The 1,594-nt window shown below is 32.9% G+C and overlaps 1 protein-coding gene across 1 annotated transcript; it reads left to right on the top strand.

The window, feature by feature from the left end:
- Positions 1-215: 215 nt before the first annotated feature.
- LOC135803087 (lipase member I-like) lies at positions 216-986 on the top strand (the record flags this gene model as incomplete). Its single annotated transcript, XM_065316709.1, has 2 exons — positions 216-279; positions 330-986. Coding segments are annotated over exons 1-2 (721 nt in total), but the record flags the coding sequence as incomplete, so codon positions are not given.
- Between the last annotated feature and the right edge of the window lie 608 nt (positions 987-1,594).

Genomic DNA, 1,594 nt, shown 5'->3' with positions numbered 1-1,594 from the left:
CGCACCTAATATATTACGCAACGCTGGACAAGATGGCGGCGCGCGTGCGCAGCACGGTGTTAATTAGTGCAACACTCACCTGAAACAATAAATACACACGCAATTAGTGTCAAGATTACAAGTGAAACAAGTTTTTTATCGGAAACTTGTTTTGATAAATATTTTCATGTAAACTTTGGTTTTTGACGCGTTTTTTAACAATTATTAACGAAAAAATGTTTGTGAAGTGTTCATACATAGTGATTATTTTGGTTTTTATTAATTTATTGGTTATTCAAGGTAATTAAGCGTAGAAATTAATTTTTTTTGTGTAAAATATGAAATTTTAGGTCAAGATGATAATCTTCACGTACATTTTATACTTTTTACACAAGATGGCCGTGTTGAATTAACCTCAAAAACTCTAGATCTCATAGATAATACAAAACCATCAGTTTTTATCATTCATGGATTTTTTGCTGATATTACAATCGATGTCTTTTTATTAAACATTACAAAAACTTATCGTGATAATAAAAATCACAATGCGATTTTTGTCGATTGGGGCCGCTCATCATTCGATAATTATTCTTGGTTGGTGTATGAAGGTGTGCCTAGAGTAGGAGCTATTCTAGGTGCATTTATTATGCAACTTTATGAGCATGGACTTGACCTAAAACGTGTGCATTTGGTTGGACAGTCTTTAGGAGCGCATATTGCTGGTTTTGCTGGTAGATATATCAATGAAAATCATCCGAGAGGAGAAAAAATCGGTAGGATAAGTGGTTTGGATCCTGCAGGTCCGCTTTATTGGAAAGTGTTGACTATCTTTGAGAATCCGTATAGTTTACGGGCGAGTGATGCAGATGTCGTTGATTGTATCCATTCGAATGGTGGATATTTAGGAACAGCGAATAATATTGGCACGGTTGACTTTTTGGTTAATGGAGGGAGTTATCAGGAATATTGTGGGCAGTTTAATTCGAGTTTTAGGTTTATTTCTGAACGTAAGAGGAGAAAATATTGGAGGAAATGTTGGTGTTAAAATGTATTTTTTAGATATATGCAACCATGCTTTCTCTTCGATATTTTACCAGGTTACAATTGGTTCCAAAGAGTATAAAGCGTCAAAAAGTGCGGATTCATGTCAGGATGTAATTGTTTTCGGAGATCAGTTTGATGGGAATGCTTCAGGGGTGTATTATGTGTTGACAGAAAATAATTATCCGTTTAAATCAATTTGTTAGGTTAAAAAACGTAAAATTTTACATTTTTCCTTATAACTTTTTAACCGTTAGTCGTACAATCATGAAATTTATATGAAAATATTCAGAAATTAATTGTTTATAATACTTGGTATCAAATTTTACTGAATTCACTCTATAAATATGAAATTTTATCAAAAAAGTAAATTTTTTCTCAGTTTTTGTGTAATTTTGGTTGCCTATAATAAAATCTCACCAAATTTATTACACTAACCATAAAATTAAACTCTTATATTGATAAACGACTGATTATGGCATTATACATCTCATTAAACATCGATAAACAAACCCGCGGCACGCATTCAACAAAATCCCACCACAAGCGATGATTATCCAACCTCTCCTAGGTG

This window comes from Atheta coriaria, unplaced genomic scaffold (genome assembly GCF_025399875.1).
Source record: "Atheta coriaria isolate IRGN ID8LTWV9N9 unplaced genomic scaffold, Caltech_Dcor_3.1 scaffold1666_size1594, whole genome shotgun sequence".
In the NCBI taxonomy this organism is placed as follows: Eukaryota; Metazoa; Arthropoda; class Insecta; order Coleoptera; family Staphylinidae; genus Dalotia; species Dalotia coriaria.
The sequence above is the reverse complement of the archived record's forward strand: the minus strand, read 5'-3'. Positions and strand labels throughout refer to the sequence as shown.